The sequence below is a fragment of the Bombina bombina genome, chromosome 6 (genome assembly GCF_027579735.1).
Source record: "Bombina bombina isolate aBomBom1 chromosome 6, aBomBom1.pri, whole genome shotgun sequence".
Lineage (NCBI taxonomy): Eukaryota > Metazoa > Chordata > Amphibia > Anura > Bombinatoridae > Bombina > Bombina bombina.
Genome location: NC_069504.1, coordinates 646,377,468 through 646,403,646, shown reverse-complemented (window position 1 = coordinate 646,403,646; position 26,179 = coordinate 646,377,468). Strand labels below are relative to the sequence as shown.

At 39.8% G+C, this 26,179-nt stretch overlaps 1 protein-coding gene across 3 annotated transcripts in view; it reads right to left on the bottom strand.

Annotated features, from left to right (window-relative positions):
- Positions 1–26,179, bottom strand: part of ARNT2 (aryl hydrocarbon receptor nuclear translocator 2) — a 162,587-nt gene that overhangs the window by 99,788 nt on the left and 36,620 nt on the right. For all 3 annotated transcript variants that reach the window (XM_053717672.1, XM_053717673.1, XM_053717674.1), the window contains one exon: positions 1,508–1,555. In XM_053717672.1, coding sequence (XP_053573647.1) covers positions 1,508–1,555 — 48 coding nt within the window. The remainder of the gene's footprint in view (positions 1–1,507; positions 1,556–26,179) is intronic.

Genomic DNA, 26,179 nt, shown 5'->3' with positions numbered 1-26,179 from the left:
TGTGTATATATATATATATATACTGTATTAGGCTACAATGTGTGATTTTATACAATTTTGGGATGGTGGTGTGCCACAGGATTTTTTTATGTAAAAAAGTGTGCCACAGCAAAAAAAAGGTTGCAAATCACTGGTCTAGTAAACTTTTTTCCCCAACCGGTAAACTTTAGTGATGATTTCAACTCATGTGAGTGTATACACAACATATGGTGTAGATAAAAGCATGAGATTAAAATCCTCCATTTCATAAAAGTTAAGCAAAATAATTATTCCATAGGCAATTAGCACATCTAGGCAAGTATCCGCGCTTGCCTTTACCCAGAATACTCCATTATACACTGTTACCAATATTCTGTGCAAGATATGCAAATTATGCAACATTTCAGGGTTTTTGCTTCTGATAATGAGTTATGTTCCAGACCCCAATAGGGATTGCTTTGTTTTAACACATTATCAGAACAAAAAGCCTGAGATGTTGCATATCTAATTTGTATGTCTTACCCAGAATCCTCTGGTGCACTGTTAACAGTGTATATGGGGTATTTCTGGGTAAAGGCAAGCAGGGATACTTGTCTAGATGTGCTAATTGCCTGTGCAATAATTATGTTGCTATATAATATACATATATATGTGTACATAGTGAGAAATAGACATAAACATACACACACATACGTAACAAAATATTGCACTTTTTGTGAACTCTTTCAAAGGATACGTTACCAGCAATAAATAATTTGCTGACTATTATGGACAAGAGACTTTGAACTACTGTCCCTTTATAGTTTAAGAGAATTCTGGAACATAACTCATTTAACTTATTTTTTTCCGTCAAGAATGGAACCATGGTGTAAACTGAAGGCCACACACACACATATATATTAATATATACATACACACACTAATATATTAATATATACATACACACATACACATATATATTAATATATACATACACACACATATATATATATATATATATATATACACACACACACATATATATATACACATATATACATACACGCAAATGTAATTTTTACTGGTAATACTTTCTCCTGCACTTGAAGACAGCCCACAACCCAAGGGTTGGTTCAGTGGCACAAGTAGAGGTTATCACATATTATGCCAGAAACCATTGCATACACAAACATAGAACAGTGGTCTACATAGCTAGGTTGGGAGCCCAAACTTACAGGTGTTTCACTGGCAACTTTCTTCAAAACATAGCAGAAGTGATTTGTCCTACCTGCTCAGTTGGTCTCGGTCCAGTGGACTTTGGTCATCTTCAAACCTGGAAACAACCAACTATCTCAAGAGACACCATAAATCTGTTGACTGGATACGGGAAGTGAACCAGCTTCTCTCTCCTACCTTATCCTGAGCAGCTTGGTCTATAAATTCATACCTAGAGAGGGTAACAAGAACAAAGAATGTTAATGTGCTATATGTCAGGCTACTACATACAGTCTTTTAAAAAAAGGAGGTGAGATGTCAATCAATTACTAACCTTGAAAATTTGCTTGGTCCCTCTCCATCTTCATCATCAAAATCCATTCTACAAAAGGTAAATTATCTGTAAATTATATGCTTGACATGAAAACCACAACTTTTTTTTATCTCTATCAGAGAAACTCCCAGACATAACAAGTTACCTCACAGTCAATAATTACTCATCTTGTGCATAGTCGCCCTAGCATACACAGGTTAACCTTGTGCACATGTATCTGATATTTGTACATGCAAACAGTGCAGATGAGACCATGGGGCCCATTTATCAAGCTCCGAACGGAGCTTGTGGGCCCGTGTTTCTGGCGAGTCTTCAGACTCGCCAGAAACAGCAGTTATGAAGCAGCGGTCTAAAGACTGCTGCTCCATAACCCTGTCCGCCTGCTCTGATGAGGCGGACAGGTATCGCCGGAATTGGGTTGATTGACACCTCCCGGCCGCGAGTCAGCAGGGGGCGGCGTTGCACCAGCAGCTCTTGTGGGCTGCTGGTGCAATGTTAAATGCAATACGTTCTCCGCATTCAGCGAGGTCCGCAAGACCTTTGATAAATAGCCCCCCATGTGTCAGCAGCAGCACTCAAGAACATGCAAAAGTGTATGTAAAATAACTTCTGATAACGTTTTTTTCTATTCATTTACACAACATAGAATGATTTCACTACAAATACCGAAATATTTAGACCAAGAAAAATATATATTTTATCCATTAATTACTATTAATTAAATAGAAGTGGCAACTATTATTATTATTATTATTAACAGGTATTTGTAGAGCGCCAACAGATTCCACAGCGCTATAAACATAGTATACAGGCTAACATTTATAGGGATCAAATGGGTAAAGGCTCTTATGAAGGCTGGGCTCATAGGCTTACATTCTAACGGGTTCACATTTCTTGACCTCAATATTTTGAGGTATGAAGATGGCTCCAGGGTGGAGATAGTATCCCTTCTGTGTCATCAAAGTAAATACTTGTCAGTACTACCAGTTAGTATATCTTAATACCTACACAAACAGAACCTCATGACAACAGACACTAAGGAAAACAGCGCCTATAAAATAAAAGTGACATATAGCAACGTTAAACCAGTTACGTCTAGACAAACTGTGGTTAATTGCAGGTTAGTGAGTGTATCAATGGAAAACAAAAGTAATGTTAGTGTCTGTAAGTAGAGAATCTAGTGTTTAGTGTTGAGTCAGAACATCTTACTAGAAGTGTGTGGAAGCACATCATCACATGACATACCCCTACTTCACTGACAATGGTGCGCTGTTATGCGCAAGCAATAACAGAATTTATGCTTACCTGATAAATTACTTTCTCCAACGGTGTGTCCGGTCCACGGTGTCATCCATTACTTGTGGGATATTCTCCTCCCCCACAGGGAAAGGCAAGGAGAGCACACAGCAAGAGCTGTCCATATAGTCCCTCCCAGGCTCCGCCCCCCCAGTCATTCGACCGATGGTTAGGAGAAAGAAAGGAGAAACTATATGGTGCCGTGGTGACTGTAGTGTATAGAGAAAGAAATTCTTCAAACCTGATTAAAAAACCAGGGTGGGCCGTGGACCGGACACACCGTTGGAGAAAGTAATTTATCAGGTAAGCATAAATTCTGTTTTCTCCAACATTGGTGTGTCCGGTCCACGGTGTCATCCATTACTTGTGGGAACTAATACCAAAGCTTTAGGACACGGATGAAGGGAGGGAGCAAATCAGGTTACCTAAACAGAAGGCACCACGGCTTGCAAAACCTTTCTCCCAAAAATAGCCTCCGAAGAAGCAAAAGTATCAAATTTGTAGAATTTGGACAAAGTGTGCAGAGAAGACCAGGTCGCTGCTTTACATATCTGATCAACAGAAGCCTCGTTCTTGAAGGCCCATGTGGAAGCCACAGCCCTAGTAGAGTGAGCTGTGATTCGTTCAGGAGGCTGCCGTCCGGCAGTCTCGTAAGCCAATCGTATGATGCTTTTCAGCCAAAAGGAAAGAGAGGTAGCAGTAGCTTTTTTGACCTCTCCTCTTGCCAGAATAAACGACAAACAGAGAAGACGTTTGTCTGAATTCCTTTGTTGCTTCTAACTAGAACTTTAAAGCACGGACTACATCTAAATTGTGTAACAAGCGTTCCTTCTTTGAAACTGGATTCGGACACAAAGAAGGCACAACTATTTCCTGGTTAATATTCTTGTTGGAAACAACCTTTGGAAGGAAACCAGGTTTAGTACACAAAACAACCTTATCTGAATGGAACACCAGATAGGGCGGATTACACTGCAGAGCAGATAATTCAGAAACTCTTCTAGCAGAAGAAATAGCAACCAAAAACAGAACTTTCCAAGATAACAACTTGATATCTATGGAATGTAAGGGTTCAAACGGAACCCCTTGAAGAACTGAAAGAACCAAATTTAGACTCCAGGGAGGAGTCAAGGGTCTGTAAACAGGCTTGATCCTGACCAAAGCCTGAACAAAAGCTTGAACATCTGGCACAGCTGCCAGTCGTTTGTGTAACAAGACAGATAAAGCAGAAATCTGTCCTTTTAGAGAACTCGCTGATAATCCCTTATCCAAACCTTCTTGGAGAAAGGAAAGGATCCTAGGAATTTTAATCTTACTCCATGGGAATCCCTTGGATTCACACCAAAAGATATATCTTTTCCATATTTTATGGTAATCTTTCTAGTCACAGGTTTTCTGGCTTGTACCAGAGTATCTATCACAGAATCCGAAAACCCACGCTTAGACAAAATCAAGCGTTCAATTTCCAAGCAGTCAGCTGGAGAGAAACTAGATTTGGATGTTCGAATGGACCTTGTACTAGAAGATCCTGTCTCAAAGGTAGCTTCCATGGTGGAGCCGATGACATATTCACCAGGTCTGCATACCAAGTCCTGCGTGGCCACGCAGGAGCTATCAAAATCACAGAGGCCTTCTCCTGTTTGATCCTGGCTACCAGCCTGGGAATGAGAGGGAACGGTGGAAACGCATAAGCTAGGTTGAAAGTCCAAGGCGCCACTAATGCATCCACTAGAGTCGCCTTGGGATCCCTGGATCTGGACCCGTAGCAAGGAACCTTGAAGTTCTGACGAGATGCCATCAGATCCATGTCTGCAATGCCCCATAATTGGGTCAACTGGGCAAACACCTCCGGGTGGAGTTCCCACTCCCCCGGATGAAAGGTCTGACGACTAATCCGCCTCCCAGTTTTCCACTCCTGGGATGTGGATCGCAGACAGGTGGCAGGAGTGATCCTCCGCCCATTTGATGATCTTGGTCACCTCTCTCATCGCCAGGGAACTCCTTGTTCCCCCCTGATGGTTGAAGTAAGCAACAGTCGTCATGTTGTCTGATTGGAATCTTATGAATCTGGCCTTTGCTAGTTGAGGCCAAGCCCGGAGAGCATTGAATATCGCTCTCAGTTCCAGAATATTTATCGGTAGAAGAGACTCATCCCGAGACCATAGACCCTGAGCTTTCAGGGAATCCCAGACCGCGCCCCAGCCTAATAGACTGGCGTCGGTCGTGACAATGACCCACTCTGGTCTGCGGAAGCTCATTCCCTGGGACAGGTGATCCTGGGTCAGCCACCAACGGAGTGAGTCTCTGGTCTTCTGATCTACTTGAATCACTGGAGACAAGTCTGTATAGTCCCCATTCCACTGTTTGAGCATGCACAGTTGTAATGGTCTTAGATGAATTCGCGCAAAAGGAACTATGTCCATTGCTGCAACCAAAAAACCCTACTACTTCCATGCACTGAGCTATGGAAGGCCGTACAACAGAGTGAAGAACTTGAAAAGCGTTTAGAAGCTTTGACTCTCTGACATCTGTCAGGAAAATCTTCATTTCTAAAGAATCTATTATTGTTCCCAAGAAAGGGACTCTTGTTGACGGAGACGGGGAACTTTTTTCTATGTTCACCTACCACCCGTGAGATCTGAGAAAGGCTAGAACAATGTCTGTGTGAGCCTTTGTCTTTGAAAGAGACAACGCTTGAATTAGGATGTCGTCCAAGTAAGGTGCCACTGCAATGCCCCTGGGTCTTAGAACCGCTAGAAGGGACCTGAGTACCTTTGTGAAAATCCTTGGAGCAGTGGCTAGTCCGAATGGGAGAGCCACATCCAGAAAGGCGAACCTTAGGAACTGATGATGATCTTTGTGGATAGGAATATGCAGATACGCATACTTTAAATCCACGGTAGTCATAAATTGACCCTCCTGGATTGTAGGTAAAATCGTTCGAATAGTTTCCATTTTGAGCGATGGCACTCTGAGAAATTTGTTTAGAATTTTTAAATCCAGAATTGGTCTGAAAGTTCCCTCTTTTTTGGGGAACTACAAACAGATTTGAGTAAAACCCCTGACCTTGTTCCACAGTTGGAACTGGGTGTATCACTCCCATCTTTAACAGGTCTTCTACACAATGTAAGAATGCCTGTCTCTTTACTTGGTTTGAAGATAAGTGAGACATGTGGAACCTTCCCCTTGGGGGTAGTTCCTTGAATTCTAGAAGATAACCCTGAGAGACTATTTCTAGTGCCCAGGGATCCTGAACATCTCTTGCCCAAGCCTGAGCAAAGAGAGATAGTCTGCCCCCTACTAGATCCGGTTCCGGATTGGGGGCTACCTCTTCATGCTGTCTTGGTAGCAGCAGCAGGCTTCTTGGCCTGTTTACCCTTGTTCCAGCCTTGCATTGATTTCCAAGCTGGTTTAGTCTGGGAAGCGTTACCCTCTTGTCTAGAGGCTGCCGAGTTGGAAGCCGGTCCGTTCCTGAAATTGCGAAAGGAATGAAAATTGGACTTATTCTTAGCCAGAGCGCTCTGCGCGCCACAATTGTAAACCCTGAATTTATTTGCCGCTAACCTCGCTAACTGCAAAGCGGCGTCTAAAATAAAGGAATTAGCTAACTTAAGTGCGTAAATTCTATCCATGACTTCCTCATACGGAGTCTCCCTACTGAGCGACTTTTCCAGTTCCTCGAACCAGAACCATGCCGCTGTAGTGACAGGAATAATGCACAAAATAGGTTGAAGGAGGTATTCTTGCTGTACAAAAATCTTTTTAAGCAAACCCTCCAATTTTTTATCCATAGGATCTTTGAAAGCACAATTGTCCTCAATAGGAATGGTCGTGCGCTTGGCTAGAGTAGAAAACTCCCCCTCGACCTTAGGGACTGTTTGCCATATGTCCTTCCTGGGGTCGACCATAGGGAACAATTTCTTAAATATAGGAGGAGGGACAAAAGGTATGCCTGGCTTCTCCCACTCCTTATTCACTATGTCCGCCACCCGTTTAGGTATCGGAAAAGCATCAGGGTGCACCGGGACCTCAAGGAACTGTCCATCTTGCACAATTTTTCTGGGTTGACCAGATTGTCACAATCATCCAGAGTAGATAGCACCTCCTTAAGTAATGCGCAGAGATGCTCTAATTTAAATTTAAATGTCACAACATCAGGTTCTGCCTGCTGAGAAATTCTTCCTGTATCAGAAATTTCCTCATCTGACAAACCCTCCCTCACTGCCACTTCAGATTGGTGTGAGGGTATGACAGAAAAATTATCATCAGCGCCCTCCTGCTCTACAGTGTTTAAAACAGAGCAATCGCGCTTTCTCTGAAATGCTGGCATTTTGGATAAAATATTAGCTATGGAGTTATCCATTACTGCCGTCAATTACTGTATAGTAACAAGCATTGGCGCGCTAGAAGTACTAGGGGTCGCCTGCGCGGGCATAACTGGTATAGACACAGAAGGAGATGATGTAGAACTATGTCTACTTCCTTCATCTGAGGAATCATCCTGGGCAACTTTACAATTTGTGACAGTACTGTCCTTACTTTGTTTGGACGCTATGGCACAATTATCACACTATATTTGAAGGGGGAACCACATTGGCTACCATACATACAGAACATGATCTATCTGAAGGTACAGACATGTTAAACAGGCTTAAACTGGTTAATAAAGCACAAAAACCGTTTTAAAACAAAACCGTTACTGTCTCTTTAAATGTTAAACAGGGCACACTTTATTACTGAATATGTGAAAAACTAGGAAGGAATTATCCAATCTTTACCAAATTTTCACCACAGTGTCTTAATACATTCAAAGTATTGCACCCCAATTTTCAAGCTGTTAACCCTTAAAATGTGGAAACCGGAGCCGTTTTTAATTTTAACCCCCTTACAGTCCAGGGGGGTATATGATACCAAATGAAGCCTTCTAGGAACGTTTTTAGTGGATTCCAGACCCTCACACATGCAGCTGCATGTACTGAACTCAAAATTAACTGCACAGTAATGGCGCGAAAATGAGGCTCTGCCTACTACAGAGAAAGGCCCTTCCTGACTGGGAAGGTGTCTTAACAAGTGCCTGGTGCTAAAAAACGTTCCCCAATGTTATAAAAGTGTGAAATTCAACTTCAAACTGCATATAATACTTAAATAAAGCAATCGATTTAGCCCCTAAAAGTGTCTACCAGTTTATAGCCCATAATAAGCCCTTTATTCTGTTTGAGACTAAGAAAATGGCTTACCGGTCCCCATGAGGGGAAATGACAGCCTTCCAGCATTACACAGTCTTGTTAGAAATATGGCTAGTCATACCTTGAGCAGAAGAGCCTGCTAACTGTTTCCCCCAACTGAAGTTACTTCATCTCAACAGTCCTATGTCGAAACAGCAAACGATTTTAGTAACTGCTGCTAAAATCATATTCCTCTCACAAACAGAACTCTTCATCTCTTTCTGTTTCAGAGTAAATAGTACATACCAGCACTATTTTAAAATAAAAAACTCTTGATAGAAGAATAAAAAACTACAACTAAACACCACAAACTCCTCACCATCCCCAAGGAGATGCTACTTGTTCAGAGCGGCAAGGAGAATGACTGGGGAGGCGGAGCCTGGGAGGGACTATATGGACAGCTCTTGCTGTGTGCTCTCCTTGCCTTTCCCTGTGGGGGAGGAGAATATCCCACAAGTAATGGATGACACCGTGGACCGGACACACCAATGTTGGAGAAAAGGGGTTTATTGCGGCTCTTTGCGTGCACCGGAAGTAGCTCAGGTATTACAAGCTAAAAGTAAAGCCTTCAAATGAGCGCGATCAAATTTAACAGGCTTCGGGATATCGCAACTTCAGAGCTCTGGTTAACGATTATGCTCCACAAAAAAGTTGTACAAAACATATCAAAATTATATTTAAAGTACAGTTACACTAATAATAACAACACTATCAAATAAAAATTATTAAAAAGAGGTCTCAGGTGTTAGGAACAAAAAGGCATGCAAAGGGCATTAAAATAGAGATACGTACATATACATCTCTAAATATGTAGTCACATGTATATATGTATGTTTATGTGTGTACATATGTATTTATGTGTGACTGTATATATGTATTTACAGACATATATACACATATATATATATATGTATATATATATATATATACATATACATATATATATATATATATATATATATATATATATATATATATATATATATATAAATATATAAATATATATACAGGTAGCCCTCAGTTTATGCCGGGGTTAGGTTTCAGGAGGAATGGTTGTAAATCGAAACCGTTGTAAATTGAAACCCAGTTTATAATGTAAGTCAATGGGAAGTGAGGGGGTTAGGTTCCAGGCCCCTCTCAAAATTGTCATAAGTAACACCCAATACATTATTTTTAAAGCTTTGAAATGAAGACTTTAAATGCTAAACAGCATTATAAACCTAATAATATAGATTGCATCATCATCAAACTAAGTTTAATAAACAAAAACGTTTTTTTACTTGCATTTTTCTGCAATCAGTTCTCTGCATTGTTAGCATGTTAGATAATATTGGGTCTGCACCTATTCTATGCATTTCAATCTGCAGTGATTAATAAGCAGTTAGGCACCCTCACCTCAAGCAGCTGGACAGGAAGATAATAGGGAAGTGGCTGCTAAATCTTGTTGCTCGATAGCTAATGTCTGCTCTGTGTACACAGATCAATTTCAGGCTGTTAAGTTGCATAACTTTGCTGCAAAACAAGCGGACAGCTCCACCTACTGGCTATTTTAATTAGTGCACTTTGCTTTCCAAAGCTTTCAATAGCAGTCACATGACTGAAAAAAAGGTTGTTATTCTGAAACGGCGCAAATTGAACCGGCGTAAACCGAGGGCCACCTGTATATATATATATATATATAAATAAATGTGAATAGAGCCCTTTGCAGTCAAGTAGCTGAAAACATGTAAAAGCATATTTATGCAATATTCATATTTAATAAAGTTTTTAACTATGTATTTACTGTAAATATTTTACATTCCAATGTTCTTCAATAGGGGAATATGTTCTAAATATATATAAATATATATATATATATATATATATATATATATATATATATACACACACACATATATATATATATATATATACATATATATATATATATATATATATATATATATATATATATACACACACACGCCTTTTCTTTTTTTTTACCAATACAAATATTTCATGTCGGGTTAGAACACTTGAAAAAATGTGATCTGGTTTGCGTGCGAGTAATGTTGTTTATTTCCCCCCACTTTTTGAGCTCCATTGAAGTCTATGGGGGAATGCGTTAATGTGTTTGCAATATTCAAAGTTCGGCTTTTTGCTCGCATAGGGTTAGCGCTCGTTTGAAAACTATTTACATTTAACCCGACGCACACATAAAGCTTACTTCTAGTGGAGTTAATGTGCGAGCGGAAGTGATAAATAGCGCTCCACTCGTAATATAGCCCAAAGTGTCCAAACAAGCAAGTAAAATACAATAGTTTAAAAAGCTTTATCCATAGAAGTACATGTTTGCATCAGTTCAACTGCATAGAATGGAAGTGGCATTGATAACCTGAGATCCTTGCTAAGGGGGATATACTTATTATTGCTACCAGCACCCACAGGCATGAATACTGTTTAATACTTATTATAACTGCAGCACGTCATTTAGTTTTTTCTCTTATGTTAGTTGACTTACTATAGAGGATTGACAAAGAACTAACACTTGTTTACAGATGCAATTCATGTGCCCAGTCTATGACTTTTCCCACCATCCTGATCCAGGAAACAGGAAACAAAGATGAGATGTTAGCTACGGAGTTGCATTAAACAAACACACACCCCTCTTCCCATTGATAATACGGAAGGGAGGAGATAGCTTCATTCCCAAAAGTGTATTTAAAAGGTAAAGTGTTTGACAGCTCACTTCCTACTCAGGAACCACCAGCAAAGTAACACTTTGTTCCTCTCTGAAATACACAGGAATTAATCTGCCGAGTTCCACCTTTATTGTTACGCACAACCAAAATGTGTCTGCTATAATCCAATGCAAGATAAAGCAAATACTTAGTTCTTTCTATCCACTACCACAAGAAAGCAGATGTGTAGTTATATCAGATAAACTAATTATAAGTATAAATTCTAGAGATCTGTATTTTTATTTTAGGCCAGGGAGGTTTTATTTTAAGACCAGGAATTCATTTAGGATCTAATTTAACTCCTAACTTACATGCAAGTATACTTTGGTCAACTGGCATCTTATTGTATGGACTCAAAAATCTCTAAAAACAAAATTCAGAATAATGTGGAGGGAGGGATACTTTTCAAAGGGAAATGTATACAGATAAAAATGTATGTAAACTAAACCAAAACATTATAAGCCACAATTTGGAATGTCATGTCTCTCTGACTTCCAGATTTGTCAAGGAGCCCATTCTAAGCAAATAGGAAGCCCATGCAAACTGCATTGTATTTGTGGGGTTTTCAGATTTTAACCCATTCAAATCTATTTGAAAATCCCATTTGTGGGTGGTTTTAGGCCCTAAAATTGTTTGGGGGAAAAAACTCTATAAATTATTTATTTTAAAATTAAAAGTGGCACTGTCACTGCGGCACAGTCATAGGATGCCACATTTGCCATAAGTCAGTTTGTGAAATTTCTGTCCTACTAGAACTGCCCTGGTCAGCTGTGTTATTATTGTGAAGTGGAAGTGTTTACGAGCACCTACAGCCCACCAACTGTGTGATAGCCCACACAAACTCACAGGTGGGGATGCCTACAAATTGCCTATCATCTCATGCATCACTCACTACAGAGTTCAAAACTGATTTTTAAAGCAACATCAGCACAAGAGTTGTGCATCAGGAGCTTTATGAAAAGGGTGAGCTATTTATAACTGTCACTAATTGGCCACAGCAGAGAAACCTAAGTTACAATATGGTAGCTTGCATTGTTTTATAGACTCTAAAACTTTACACTTATTTTGCCAATATTTAAACAACAACTAATGAAACGTTAAAAAATGCATGAACATGTTATTCTCAGACTAATCTTTTCTTTGAGTGCGTCATTCTATTTATTTAGGTCTAGATAACAAGTGAGACGCAAACGTTTTTGCGCAAGCGATATCGTGTTTTCGCAATTTGTTTTAATTGTTTTTTTATTACAAGTTGAGAGAAATCGCGATTTACACTACAATTCTTACCCCAATCTCAGAGCTGTGGTTAGCTGTTTTCCGAAACTAAAAAGTTGCTCAAAACACTATAAAAATACATTACAAATTACAGTTACACTCATAACAACACTGTCTAATAAACATTATTCAAGATAAATATTGCCCAAAAAAAGTTATAAGGGCTCAAAGAAATGAGATCTCGGGTGTTAGAAAAATAAGAAAAGCCGCCAAAGTACTTTAACATTGAGATACATACAGATACATTGCTAAAGATGTGTCTGTCTGTCTATATATATATATATATATATATATATATATATATATATATATATATATATATATATATATATATATATATATATATAGATAGATAGATAGATAGATAGATAGATATATGTTTAACTATGTATTTACTGTAAATATTTCACATTCCAATGTTATGCACATAGCAGAATATGTTCTAAGTATTTTTTAATAGATATTGCTATATATTTCTGTATATATCTATACCTATATATAATCATGTATGCATGTATATAGGTATAAATATATATTTGTTAAAAAAAAACATCAGATATATGAAGAAATGTTTATTTATGAATAAATAGAACATATTGCGTTATGTTAAGAACATTGGAATATGAAATATTCATATTTTTAGGTACAGGTTTATCGCTTTTACGAAAATGCGGTTGTGTTTCCACGATAGTCGCATGTTTTTTTCATCCATTGACTTCTATGGGGGAATACGTGAACGCGCACATGATATTTGATGTTCAGATTTTTGCGCTCGTCGGGTTAGCGCTTGAGCAAAATCATTTTTTTAAACTTGTAATAAGAGTGCAACCCGACTAGCACAAAAAACTTAACTCTAGCAGAGTTTTTGTGATTGCGAAAACGCAATATACCGATCCATTTGTAATCTAACCCTTAGTGTTTAATGTCACTTTAACATCCTTCTTACTTTATGGAAAATGGCATTGCCTTCTGTAGTTTTTTAAAGCTTCTGATCATGCAACCTGCCAAAGAGTAATTGTTTATGTCAGCGAAGGAGCATTTTTAACTGGCACATAATATAGACTTACTCATAAAGCTTTAGAAGGATATATCACTAACCCTGCATATTTCATTGACAAAACAAATCACTTTTAAATGTTCATATTTTAATGCTGTATTGTGCCTTTCAAGTGTATGTTGAGAAATTTATGGTGTGCTACTGTCCTCTAGTGGTAATATTTATTAATTAAAGTTTGTAGAGAGCAGTTATTACTAGATGTCATCCCAGTTCTAAACAAAAACAATATATTAAGCATTCCATTCCAAGCTATTAGGTATTTGAATATATATATATATATATATATTCATATTATTTCTAAACTGAGGAAGTTAAATATAAAAAAAAACCAAAGTGAATGTAAAGTTTCATGAATGAGTGCCGTTTTTTAAAAATGCTATTAAAAACAGGGGCACTTTTATTCATGAAACTTTACATTGGAACCTTTTTAAAAAAAATACTTTTTCTTCAGCAAAGCCGGACCGGAGATCCCCTGCCGCTTCTTATGCTGTACTTAGTACAGCAATGACGGAACCGGCTTCCACCAATCACAGCGTGGCCTCACGAGATGGACGCTCTTGGGTGCACAACATGATTGGAGGAAGCCGGTTTTGTCATTGCTGAAGTAAGTACAGAGGAGCTGGGGGCAGGGGATTGCCGGTCAGGCTTTGCTGAAGAAATTTTTTTTTTTTTTAAAAAAACTGCAATGAATGAATGAAAGTGCCCCTGTTTTAATAGTATTTTTAAAAACCGGGCACTGATTCATGAAAATTTGCATTCACTTTAATAGAAGAGTTGAAACTGCTTTCCATCTTTAGGTTCAAACCAGTGGCATATTTGGGTTTTGTGCAGCCTTAGGCACTCAGAATCCTGCTAACCACGGCCGCCTTATATGTACTGTCTGTCTGCCATGATCACAACTCGTCTCAGGTATCACACATTAACATATTTCAATAGGGGTAATAACCATAATATGCACCAGCCACCAGGAGGAGATATATAACAGGAGAGGAGATATATAACTCAGACTGCACCACGTATCAGGCTGTGACACTTCACTAGCATTCTCTTTCTCTGTGTAAGACTCAGACTGCAGACTGGTTATACAGACTCACTACTGCTATAGTAATTTGTGCAGGCCAGTGACAGTGAGTGACCGTGACCCACCTGAGCTCTAAGTGGCCTAGATTTGGAGTTTTGTCGGTAAGGACCCGCGTAGCTAACGCCGGCTTTTTTCTGGCCGCACCATAAAAATAACTCTGGTATTGAGAGTCCACATAAAGGCTGCGTTAGGCTCCAAAAAAGGAGCGTAGAGCATTTTTAACGCAACTTCAACTCTCGATACCAGCGTTGCTTACGGACGCGGCCAGCCTCAAAAACGTGCTCGTGCACGATTCCCCCATAGGAAACAATGGGGCTGTTTGAGCTGAAAAAAACCTAACACCTGCAAAAAAGCCGCGTTCAGCTCTTAACGCAGCCCCATTGTTTGCTATGCGTAAACACTTCCTACGTCTGCACCTAACACTCTAACATGTACCCCGAGTCTAAACACCCCTAACCTTACACTTATTAACCCCTATTCTGCCGCCCCCGCTATCGCTGACCCCTGCATATTTTTTTTAACCCCTAATCTGCCGCTCCGTAAACCGCCGCTACTTACATTATCCCTATGTACCCCTAATCTGCTGCCCCTAACACCGCCGACCCCTATATTATATTTATTAACCCCTAATCTGCTCCCCACAACTTTGCCTCCACCTGCCTACACTTATTAACCCCTAATCTGCCGACCGGACCGCACCGCTACTATAATAAAGTTATTAACCCCTAATCCGCCTCACTAACCCTATAATAAATAGTATTAACCCCTAATCTGCCCTCCCTAACATCGCCGACACCTAACTTCAATTATTAACCCCTAATCTGCCGACCGGAGCTCACCGCTATTCTAATAAATGTATTAACCCCTAAAGCTAAGTCTAACCCTAACACCCCCCTAAATTGAATATAATTTTAATCTAACGAAATGAATTAACTCTTATTAAATAAATTATTCCTATTTAAAGCTAAATACTTACCTGTAAAATAAATCCTAATATAGCTACAATATAAATTATAATTACATTGTAGCTATTTTAGGATTAATATTTATTTTGCAGGTAACTTTGTATTTATTTTAACCAGGTACAATAGCTATTAAATAGTTAAGAACTATTTAATAGTTACCTAGTTAAAATAACATAATTTATGCTTACCTGATAAATTCCTTTCTTCTGTAGTGTGATCAGTCCACGGGTCATCATTACTTCTGGGATATTAACTCCTCCCCAACAGGAAGTGCAAGAGGATTCACCCAGCAGAGCTGCATATAGCTCCTCCCCTCTACGTCACTCCCAGTCATTCGACCAAGGACCAACGAGAAAGGAAAAGCCAAGGGTGAAGTGGTGACTGGAGTATAAATTAAAAAATATTTACCTGCCTTAAAACAGGGCGGGCCGTGGACTGATCACACTACAGAAGAAAGGAATTTATCAGGTAAGCATAAATTATGTTTTCTTCTGTTAAGTGTGATCAGTCCACGGGTCATCATTACTTCTGGGATACCAATACCAAAGCAAAAGTACACGGATGACGGGAGGGATAGGCAGGCTCTTTATACAGAAGGAACCACTGCCTGAAGAACCTTTCTCCCAAAAATAGCCTCCGATGAAGCAAAAGTGTCAAATTTGTAAAATTTGGAAAAAGTATGAAGCGAAGACCAAGTTGCAGCCTTGCAAATCTGTTCAACAGAGGCCTCATTCTTAAAGGCCCAAGTAGAAGCCACAGCTCTAGTGGAATGAGCTGTAATCCTTTCAGGAGGCTGCTGTCCAGCAGTCTCATAAGCTAAACGAATTATGCTACGAAGCCAAAAAGAAAGAGAGGTAGCAGAAGCTTTTTGACCTCTCCTCTGCCCAGAGTAAACGACAAACAGAGAAGACGTTTGTCGAAATTCCTTAGTTGCCTGTAAGTAAAATTTTAGAGCACGGACTACATCCAGGTTGTGCAGTAGACGTTCCTTCTTCGAAGAAGGATTTGGGCATAAAGAAGGAACAACAATCTCTTGATTGATATTCCTGTTAGTAACTACCTTAGGTAAGAACCCAGGTTTAGTACGCAGAACTACCTTATCCGAATGAAAAATCAAATAAGGAGAATCACAATGTAAGGCTGATAACTCAGAGACTCTTCGAGCCGAGGAAATAGCCATTAAAAATAGAACTTTCCAAGATAACAACTTTATATCAATGGAATGAAGGGGTTCAAACGGAACGCCCTGTAAAACATTAAGAACAAAGTTTAAACTCCATGGTGGAGCAACCGTTTTAAACACAGGCTTAATCCTGGCCAAAGCCTGACAAAAAGCCTGGACGTCAGGAACTTCTGACAGACGTTTGTGTAACAGAATGGACAGAGCTGAGATCTGTCCCTTTAATGAACTAGCGGATAAACCCTTTTCTAAACCTTCTTGTAGAAAAGACAATATCCTAGGAATCCTAACCTTACTCCAAGAGTAACCCTTGGATTCACACCAATATAGGTATTTACGCCATATCTTATGGTAAATCTTTCTGGTAACAGGTTTCCTAGCCTGTATTAAGGTATCAATAACGGACTCAGAAAACCCACGTCTTGATAAAATCAAGCGTTCAATTTCCAAGCAGTCAGCTTCAGAGAAGTTAGACTTTGATGTTTGAAGGGACCCTGAATCAGAAGGTCCTGTTTCAGAGGTAGAGACCAAGGTGGACAGGATGACATGTCCACCAGATCTGCATACCAAGTCCTGCGTGGCCACGAAGGTGCTATTAGAATCACTGATGCTCTCTCTTGTTTGATTCTGGCAATCAATCGAGGAAGCATCGGGAAGGGTGGAAACACGTAAGCCATCCTGAAGTCCCAAGGTGCTGTCAGAGCATCTATCAGGACTGCTTCTGGATCCCTGGATCTGGACCCGTAACGAGGAAGCTTGGCGTTCTGTCGAGACGCCATGAGATCTATCTCTGGTTTGCCCCAACGTCGAAGTATTTGGGCAAAGACCTCCGGATGAAGTTCCCACTCCCCCGGATGCAAAGTCTGACGGCTTAAGAAATCCGCCTCCCAGTTCTCCACTCCCGGGATGTGGATTGCTGACAGGTGGCAAGAGTGAGACTCTGCCCAGCGAATTATCTTTGATACTTCCATCATAGCTAGGGAGCTTCGTGTCCCTCCCTGATGGTTGATGTAAGCTACAGTCGTGATGTTGTCCGACTGAAACCTGATGAAACCCCGCGTTGTCAACTGGGGCCAAGCCAGGAGGGCATTGAGAACTGCTCTCAATTCCAGAATGTTTATTGGCAGGAGACTCTCCTCCTGACTCCATTGTCCCTGAGCCTTCAGAGAATTCCAGACGGCACCCCAAACTAGAAGGCTGGCGTCTGTTGTTACAATTGTCCAGTCTGGTCTGCTGAATGGCATCCCCCTGGACAGATGTGGCCGAGAAAGCCACCAAAGAAGAGAATTTCTGGTCTCTTGATCCAGATTCAGAGAAGGGGATAAGTCTGAGTAATCCCCATTCCACTGACTTAGCATGCACAGTTGCAGTGGTCTGAGGTGTAGGCGTGCAAAGGGTACTATGTCCATTGCCGCTACCATTAAGCCGATTACCTCCATGCATTGAGCCACTGACGGGTGTTGAATGGAATGAAGGGTGCGGCAAGCACTTTGAAGTCTTGTTAACCTGTCCTCTGTCAGGTAAATCTTCATTTTTACAGAATCTATAAGAGTCCCCAGGAAGGGAACTCTTGTGAGTGGAACGAGTGAACTTTTCTTTTCGTTCACCTTCCATCCATGTGACCTTAGAAATGCCAGTACTAACTCTGTATGAGACTTGGCAGTTTGAAAGCTTGAAGCTTGAATTAGAATGTCGTCTAGGTATGGAGCTACCGAGATTCCCCGCGGTCTTAGTACCGCCAGAAGAGCACCCAGAACCTTTGTGAAGATTCTTGGAGCTGTAGCCAATCCGAATGGAAGAGCCACAAACTGGTAATGCCTGTCTAGGAAGGCAAACCTTAGGTACCGGTAATGATCTTTGTGAATCGGTATGTGAAGGTAAGCATCTTTTAAATCTACAGTGGTCATGTACTGACCCTCTTGGATCATAGGTAAAATTGTCCGAATAGTCTCCATCTTGAACGATGGAACTCTTAGGAACTTGTTTAGGATCTTTAAGTCCAGGATTGGTCTGAAAGTTCCCTCTTTTTTGGGAACCACAAACAGATTTGAGTAAAACCCCTGTCCCTGTTCCGATCGTGGAACTGGGTGGATTACTCCCATTAACAAGAGCTCTTGTACGCAGCGTAGAAACGCCTCTTTCTTTGTCTGGATTGTTGACAACCTTGACAGATGAAATCTCTCTCTTGGAGGAGAGTATTTGAAGTCCAGAAGGTATCCCTGAGATATTATTTCTAGCGCCCAGGGATCCTGGACATCTCTTGCCCAAGCCTGGGCGAAGAGAGAAAGCCTGCCCCCCACTAGATCCGATCCCAGATCGGGGGCCCTCAATTCATGCCGTTTTAGGGGCAGCAGTAGGTTTCCTGGTCTGCTTGCCCTTGTTCCAGGACTGGTTAGGTTTCCAGCCTTGTCTGTAGCGAGCAACAGCTCCTTCCTGTTTTGGTGCAGAGGAAGTTGATGCTGCTCCTGCTTTGAAATTACGAAAGGAACGAAAATTAGACTGTCTAGTCTTAGATTTGGCTTTGTCCTGAGGCAGGGCATGGCCTTTACCTCCTGTAATGTCAGCGATAATCTCTTTCAACCCGGGCCCGAATAAGGTCTGCCCTTTGAAAGGTATATTAAGCAATTTAGACTTAGAAGTAACATCAGCTGACCAGGATTTTAGCCACAGCGCCCTGCGTGCCTGAATGGCGAATCCTGAATTCTTCGCCGTAAGTTTAGTTAGATGTACTACGGCCTCCGAAATGAATGAATTAGCTAGTTTAAGGACTCTAAGCCTGTCCGTAATGTCGTCCAGAGTAGCTGAACTAATGTTCTCTTCCAGAGACTCAATCCAGAACGCCGCTGCAGCTGTGATCGGCGCAATGCATGCAAGGGGTTGCAATATAAAACCTTGTTGAACAAACATTTTCTTAAGGTAACCCTCTAATTTTTTATCCATTGGATCTGAAAAGGCACAGCTATCCTCCACCGGGATAGTGGTACGCTTAGCTAAAGTAGAAACTGCTCCCTCTACCTTAGGGACCGTTTGCCATAAGTCCCGTGTGGTGGCGTCTATTGGAAACATTTTTCTAAATATCGGAGGGGGTGAGAACGGCACACCGGGTCTATCCCACTCCTTAGAAACAATTTCAGTAATTCTCTTAGGTATAGGAAAAAACTTCAGTACTCGTCGGTACCGCAAAATATTTATCCAACCTACACATTTTCTCTGGTATTGCAACTGTGTTACAATCATTCAGAGCCGCTAACACCTCCCCTAGTAATGCACGGAGGTTTTCCAGTTTAAATTTAAAATATGAAATATCTGAATCCAGTTTTGGATCAGAACCGTCACCCACAGAATGAAGTTCTCCGTCCTCATGTTCTGCAACCTGTGACGCAGTGTCTGACATGGCCCTAATATTATCAGCGCACTCTGTTCTCACCCCAGAGTGATCACGCTTACCTCTTAGTTCTGGTAATTTAGCCAAAACTTCAGTCATAACAGAAGCCATATCCTGTAATGTGATTTGTAATGGCCGGCCAGATGTACTCGGCGCTACAATATCACGCACCTCCCGAGCGGGAGATGCAGGTACTGGCACGTGAGGCGAGTTAGTCGGCATAACTCTCCCCTCGTTGTTTGGTGAAATTTGTTCAATTTGTACAGATTGACTTTTATTTAAAGTAGCATCAATACAGTTAGTACATACATTTCTATTGGGCTCCACTTTGGCATTGCAACAAATGACACAGGTATCTTCCTCTGAATCAGACATGTTTAACACACTAGCAAATAAACTTGCAACTTGGAATACAATTCAATTAAAAACGTACTGCGCCTTTAAGAAGCACAGAAAATCTATAACAGTTGAAAATTAATAAATTGAAACAGTTATAGCCTCAATCCTTGTAAACAACACAACTTTAGCAAAGGTTTAATCCCAATAGCAAAGATAACAAATTCTGAAAGCAGGAAACAATTACAGAATAAACGTTTTTTATCACAGTCAACTATAATTCTCACAGCTCTGCTGAGAGAAATTACCTCCCTCAAAATAAGTTTGAAGACCCCTGAGTTCTGTAGAGATGAACCGGATCATGCAGGGAATACAATGAGCTGCTGACTGAAATAACTGATGCATAGAAAAGGCGCCAAAAAACGGCCCTTCCCCCTCACACACAGCAGTGAGAGAGAACAGAAACTGACAGAAAAAGATTAAGCAACTGCCAAGTGGAAAAATGGTGCCCAAACATTTATTCACTCAGTACCTCAGCAAATGAAAACGATTTTACATTCCAGCAAAAACGCTAAACATAATTTCTAGTTATTAAACAGCTTTATGTACTTCTTACAGTGTAATTCTAGTGAAGTACCATTCCCCAGAATACTGAAGTGTAAAGTATACATACATGACATTATATCGGTATGGCAGGATTTTCTCATCAATTCCATTGTCAGAAAATAAAAGCTGCTACATACCTCTATGCAGATTCATCTGCCCGCTGTCCCCTGATCTGAAGTTTACCTCTCCTCAGATGGCCGAGAAACAGCAATATGATCTTAACTACTCCGGCTAAAATCATAGCAAAAACTCTGGTAGATTCTTCTTCAAACTCTGCCAGAGAGGTAATAACACACTCCGGTGCTATTTTAAAATAACAAACTTTTGATTGAAGATATAAAACTAAGTATAATCACCATAGTCCTCTCACACCTCCTATCTAGTCGTTGGGTGCAAGAGAATGACTGGGAGTGACGTAGAGGGGAGGAGCTATATGCAGCTCTGCTGGGTGAATCCTCTTGCACTTCCTGTTGGGGAGGAGTTAATATCCCAGAAGTAATGATGACCCGTGGACTGATCACACTTAACAGAAGAAAATTACAACATTACCTGTAAAATAAATCCTAACCTAAGTTACAATTAAACCTAACACTATACTATCATTAAATTAATTAAATAAAATACCTACAATTACCTACAATTAAACCTAACACTACACACTATCAATAAATTAATTAAATACAATATCTACAAATAACTACAATGAAATAAACTAACTAAAGTACAAAAAATAAAAAAGAACTAAGTTACAAAAAATAAAAAAAATCTACAAACATAAGAAAAATATTACAACAATTTTAAACTAATTACACCTACTCTAAGCCCCCTAATAAAATAACAAAGACCCCCAAAATAAAAAATGCCCTACCCTATTCTAAATTAATAAAGTTCAAAGCTCTTTTACCTTACCAGCCCTGAACAGGGCCCTTTGCGGGGCATGCCCCAAGAAGTTCAGCTCTTTTGCCTGTAAAAAAAAAACATACAATAGCCCCCCCCAACATTACAACCCACCACCCACATACCCCTAATCTAACCCAAACCCCCCCTTAAATAAACCTAACACTAAGCCCCTGAAGATCATCCTACCTTGTCTTCACCTCACCAGGTATCACCGATCCGTCCTGGCTCCAAAATCTTCATCCAACCCAAGCGGGGGCTGGCGATCCATCATCCGGTGGCTAAAGAGGTCCAGAAGAGGCTCCAAAGTCTTCATCCTATCCGGGAAGAAGAGGCAATCCGGACCAGCAACCATCTTGATCCAAGCGGCATCTTCTATCTTCATCCGATGACGACCGGCTCCATCCTGAAGACCTCCACCGCGGACCCATCTTCTTCCGGCGACATCCAACTGAAGAATGACTGTTCCTTTAAGGGACGTCATCCAAGATGGTGTCCCTCGAATTCCGATTGGCTGATAGGATTCTATCAGCCAATCGGAATTAAGGTAGGAATATTCTAATTGGCTGATGGAATCAGCCAATCAGAATCAAGTTCAATCCGATTGGCTGATCCAATCAGCCAATCAGATTGAGCTCGCATTCAATTGGCTGATCGGATGGCAAAAGTCCCAGATTACAAGTGGAGCACTGTTGATAGCGTGCAAATTGTTATTACGCAGTCAACGGTAAAACAGAATTACCAGACATTGTTTAGCACGGCCGACATCCCTTTAGCGTGCCCTATACTTTCAATGGATAGTGCAACTGCACTAAACATCGCTAATATTACAAGCCCAAAGTTACGCGTTACTTGAAAGAGCAACAAATAACAGCACAAAAAAGGTTAGCACATCTTGATACCAGAAGAAAAGGGTTAGAGCTATAATAAAAGTACACATATATATATATATATATATATATATATATATATATATATATATCAAATTGAGTACAAACTATCAGCACCCAAGATCTGTTTGTTTATATGTGAAAAACACTTTGTTCTGCCTGTTGCAAAAAAATTATAGACAGAAAAAAAGTGCACGGAGATTTAAAAGAATTTCACCTAGATTACAAGTTTTAAACGCTACAGGGAAAGTAAAGAACGCAACAAAAGTTACGTTATTTAACCCCCTATAGCGCTGCCATTACAAGTTTAAAAAAACCCTGCTTGCGCGGGCAATAAGGAAATTTTGAGCTCCATACCACACCAAAAACAAGAAGTGTTTTGACGTGCTCATGCACGCTTTCCCTATAGACATCAATGGGGAGAGCCGGCAAAAGAAAAAAGTCTAACACCTGTGATCGAGGAAATAAAAGCTCCGTAACACAGCCCCATTGATGTCTATGGGGGAAAAGAAAATACAGTTTAAACCTAACACCCTTACATAAACCCCACGTCTAAACACCCCTAATCTGCTGCCACTGACATCGCCAACGCCTGCCTACATTTATTGACCCCTAATCTGCCGCTCCCGATATCACCGCCACCTAAATAAAATAATTAACCCCTAATGTGCCGCTCCTGATATCGCCATCACTATACTAAAGTTATTAACCCCTATTCCGCTGCACCCCAACATCGCTGCAACTATATTAAAGTTATTAACCCCTATTCTGCTGCTCCCCAACATTGTCGCAACTAAATAAAGTTATTAACCCCTAAACCTCTGGCCTACATCACTACCATTATATTAAACATATTAACCCCTAAAGCGCCAGCTCCCCACATCGCAACAACCTAAATTAAACTATAGTAACCCCTAAACCTAACCCTAATGTAACCCTAATCCTAACCCTAATACCCCCTAATTTTAACATAATGAAATTAGATCTAAATTAAAATATAAAAAATATATTATAAATATATTATAAAAAAAATATAAAAAATAAATATATTAACTAAATAATTCCTATATAAAACTAAATACCTGTGAAATAAAACCTAAAGTAGCTAAAATATAACTAATAGTTATATTGTAGCTAGCTTAGGTTTTATTTTTATTTCACATGTAAGTTTGTATTTATTTTAACTAGGTAGACTAGTTAGTAAATAGTTATTAACTATTTACTAACTACATAGCTCTAAAATAAATACAAACTTACCTGTGAAATAAAACCTAACCTGCCTTACACTAAAACATACCATTACAAAAAATAAAAAAATACTATTACAAAAAAACAAAACAAATGAAATTATCCAAAAAAATAAAAGATTATTCCTATTCTAATACCCTTTAAAAAAAAAAAAAAAAAAAAAAAAAAAGCCTAATCTAGAATAAACTACCAAGGGCCCTTAAAAGGGCCTTTTGTAGGGCATTGCCCTGAGTTAAACAGCTCTTTTGCTCCAAAAAAAAAAAATAATACAAACACCCCCTAACACTTTACAAACCCCCACCCCCCAAACTACCAAGGGCCCTTAAAAGGACCTTTTGGGGGGTCTTAAAAGGGCCTTTTGTAGGGCATTGCCCTGAGTTAAACAGCTCTGAGTTAAACAAAACGCCCACCCCCCCAAAATAAAAAAAAGGATATAAAAAACCTAAGCTACCCATTGCCCTGAAAAGGGCATGTGGATGGACATTGCCCTTAAAAGGGCATTTAGCTCTTTTACAGCCCAGACCGTAAACTAAAAAAACCTAACACTAACCCCTGACGATCCACTTACAGCCAATACGATTTAAGCAGCGCTCATTCTATTGGCTAATTCGAATTAGCCAATAGAATGAGAGCTGCCTAAATCCTATTGGCTGATTTGAATAGCCAATAGGATTTTAGCAGCCCTAATTCCTATTGGCTGATTCAAATTTTTCAGCCAATAGGAATGCAAGGGACGCCATCTTGAATTGCGTCCCTTGCATTGAAGATTCAGTGTACGGCGGCGACCGTATGAAGAGGATGCTCCGCTCCGGATGTCTTCAGGGTGGACCCGCTCTGCGCCTCCGGGATCAAGATAGAAGATGCTGCCTGGATGAAGATTGAAGAGGCTGCCTGGATGAAGACTTCTCGCCGCCTGGATCAGGACTTCCACTCCGGGCTGAAGATCATTCAAACGGGACTTTAAAAAACTGAAAGTGGATTGTCAGGGGGATATAGTGTTAGGCTTTTTAGGGTGTTTTTTTTTTTTTAAAGTTTAGGGTCTGGGTAGTAAAAGAGCTAAATGCCCATCCAAATGCTCTTTTCAGGGCAATGGGTAGCTTAGGTTTTTTAGATAGTTTTTCTTATTTTGTGGGTTTGGTGGATGGGGGTTTGTAATGTTAGAGGGTGCTTGTAATTTTTTTTCATAAACGGAGCTGATTTCTTTAGGGCAATGCCCTACAAAAGGCACTTTTAAGGGCCATTGGTAGTTTATTCTAGATTAGGTTTTTTATTTTGGGATGTTTTTTTTTTATGGGTATATAGAATTTTTTTTTTTTTTGATAATTTGTTTGTTATTTTGTGTAATATATATTTTTAGGCTGTGTTTTTTGTTTTTGTTTTTTATTTAGCAAAAGATCTGTTTAACTTAGGGCAATGCCCTACAAAAGGCCCTTTTAAGGGCCCTTGGCAGTTTGGGGGGTGGGAGTTTGTATAGTGTTAGGGGGTGTTTGTTTGTTTTTGTAGCAAAAGAGCTGTTTAACTTAGGGCAATGCCCTACAAAAGGCCCTTTTTTGTAATGGTAGATTTTAGTGTAAGGTAGCTTAGGTTTTATTTGACAGGTAATTTTGTATTTTTTTAACTAGGTAGTAATTAAATAGTTAATAACTATTTACTAACTAGTCTACCTAGTTAAAATGAATACAAACTTACCTGTGAAATAAAAATAAAACCTAAGCTAACTACAATAGAACTCTTACTTATACTGTAGTTAGTTTATGTTTTATTTTATAGGTAGGTATGTATTTAGTTTTAAATAGGTATTATTTAGTTAATAATTGTAAATTTAATTTAGCTATATTTTAATTATGTTAAAGTTAAGGGGTGTTAGGGTTACGTTAGGGTTATGTTAGGGGTTAATAGCTTAATTTAGGTTGTTGCGATGAGGGGGCTGGCGGTTTAGGGGTCAATAGTTTTATTTAGTTAATAATTGTTAGGGATTACTAGTTTAAATTAGTTTATTGTGATGTGGGGGCTTTCGGTTTAGCGGTTAATAGGTTTATTATAGTGGCGGCGATGTAGGGCTTAATAACTTTAGTATAGTGGGGGCGATGTGGGCGGACAGCAGATTAGGGGTTAATAATATTTAAAAAGTGTTTGCGATGCGGGAGGGCGGCGGTTTAGGGGTTAATAACTTTAGTATAGTAGTGATGATGTTGGGGAGCAGCGGAATAGGGGTTAATAAATTTTATTAGTGGCGGCGATATTGGGAGCGGCAAATTAGGGGTTAATAAATTTATTATAGTATTTGCGATGCAGGAGGGCCTCGGTTTAGGGGTTAATAGATAGTTTATGGGTGTTAGTGTATTTTGTAACACATTAGTTATGAGGTTTATGTTATAGATTTATAGCGTAACCTACTGACTTTAGATGGCGTTACGGATCTTGTGGTGTTAGGCTGTAACGCACGCTTTTTAGCCTCACCGCAAAACTTGTAATACCGGCGCTATGGGAATCCCATGAAAAAAACATCAT